Source organism: Octopus bimaculoides, chromosome 13, assembly GCF_001194135.2.
Source record: "Octopus bimaculoides isolate UCB-OBI-ISO-001 chromosome 13, ASM119413v2, whole genome shotgun sequence".
Taxonomy (NCBI): domain Eukaryota; kingdom Metazoa; phylum Mollusca; class Cephalopoda; order Octopoda; family Octopodidae; genus Octopus; species Octopus bimaculoides.
In genome coordinates, this window is record NC_068993.1 from 9,535,517 (window position 1) to 9,536,577 (window position 1,061).

At 28.1% G+C, this 1,061-nt stretch overlaps 1 protein-coding gene across 1 annotated transcript in view; it reads left to right on the plus strand.

The window, feature by feature from the left end:
* Window positions 1-296: 296 nt before the first annotated feature.
* LOC106876019 (uncharacterized) overlaps window positions 297-1,061 on the plus strand; it is a 43,343-nt gene continuing 42,578 nt past the window's right edge. Inside the window, exon 1 of the mRNA XM_014924428.2 lies at window positions 297-403. Coding sequence (XP_014779914.1) covers window positions 297-403 — 107 coding nt within the window. The remainder of the gene's footprint in view (window positions 404-1,061) is intronic.

Here is a 1,061-nt window from a genome sequence, read left to right on the forward strand (position 1 = left end):
ATTTATATATATATATATATATATATATATATATACAAACATTTATTGTCCTAAACATATTTTTAAAACCTTAATACTAACTAATTTTGGTGTGGAACACACCATACGATTTACAAAAGCCACAAGACCTATCACGTATATTGTACAGACAACCCTGCCACTCAAATTTTAATGTATTAAAATGAAACTATTTTAAAGTATTTTTTTCTTTTTAATATTCAACAACGAAAGTGATATAACTCATTATTTTGAAAATAGCGATTAGCATTTGCTACATAAAAAATATTTTTTTCAAAATGTTATCACAAAATGCCTTATCTGGTGAAATCCCAGAATTTTTTCACGGGATCCACTTTGAGAATCTGTGCCTTGGAAACGTTTCTTTGCCTAACGCGATTGAAATGTAAGGGAGATAATTCTTCACGATCAACTACCAGTTGTAGTAGACCAAGATGATTTCAGGAAATTAATTGAAATTGTCAAACGAGATAATTGCTTTAGATTTTAATTTTGTATCGTTAAATAAGTTTTTAAAACAAGTCTTCATGAAGGCACAGCAGCAAAAGAAGGATACCAACCTAAATATCTTAACTTCATTTCATTCCTTCTCGTAGAGATCAATTTGGTCTTTCATACCTGCATACACACATTCACTAAACTGTACACAAATTGAAAAATTTGCCTTGAACTTTCAGCTATATATCAATTTTGTGTAGAGATATTATTTATTATACATACACTTTCATATTAACATAATGATTTTTAATGAATTTATTATTATGATAATGTTATATTTTGTCTATCTATTGATCTTTATTATGTAGCTAACTTTTCCATTGAATAAACTTTTCCATTAGATAAACTATGCTTTTTTTGTTTTTGTTTTTTTGTTAATAACTCATCTATGTGCGTGTGTGTGTGTGTGTGTATTTGATGACATAGAAGATGCACAGATATATCATATGCATCTCAATTTCAGCAGCACATATTGAGGGGGGAAAAACAGTTTTAAATGCATTAAAAGATGTAATGTTTAAAGCAAGTTTGCATATAGAATCCTG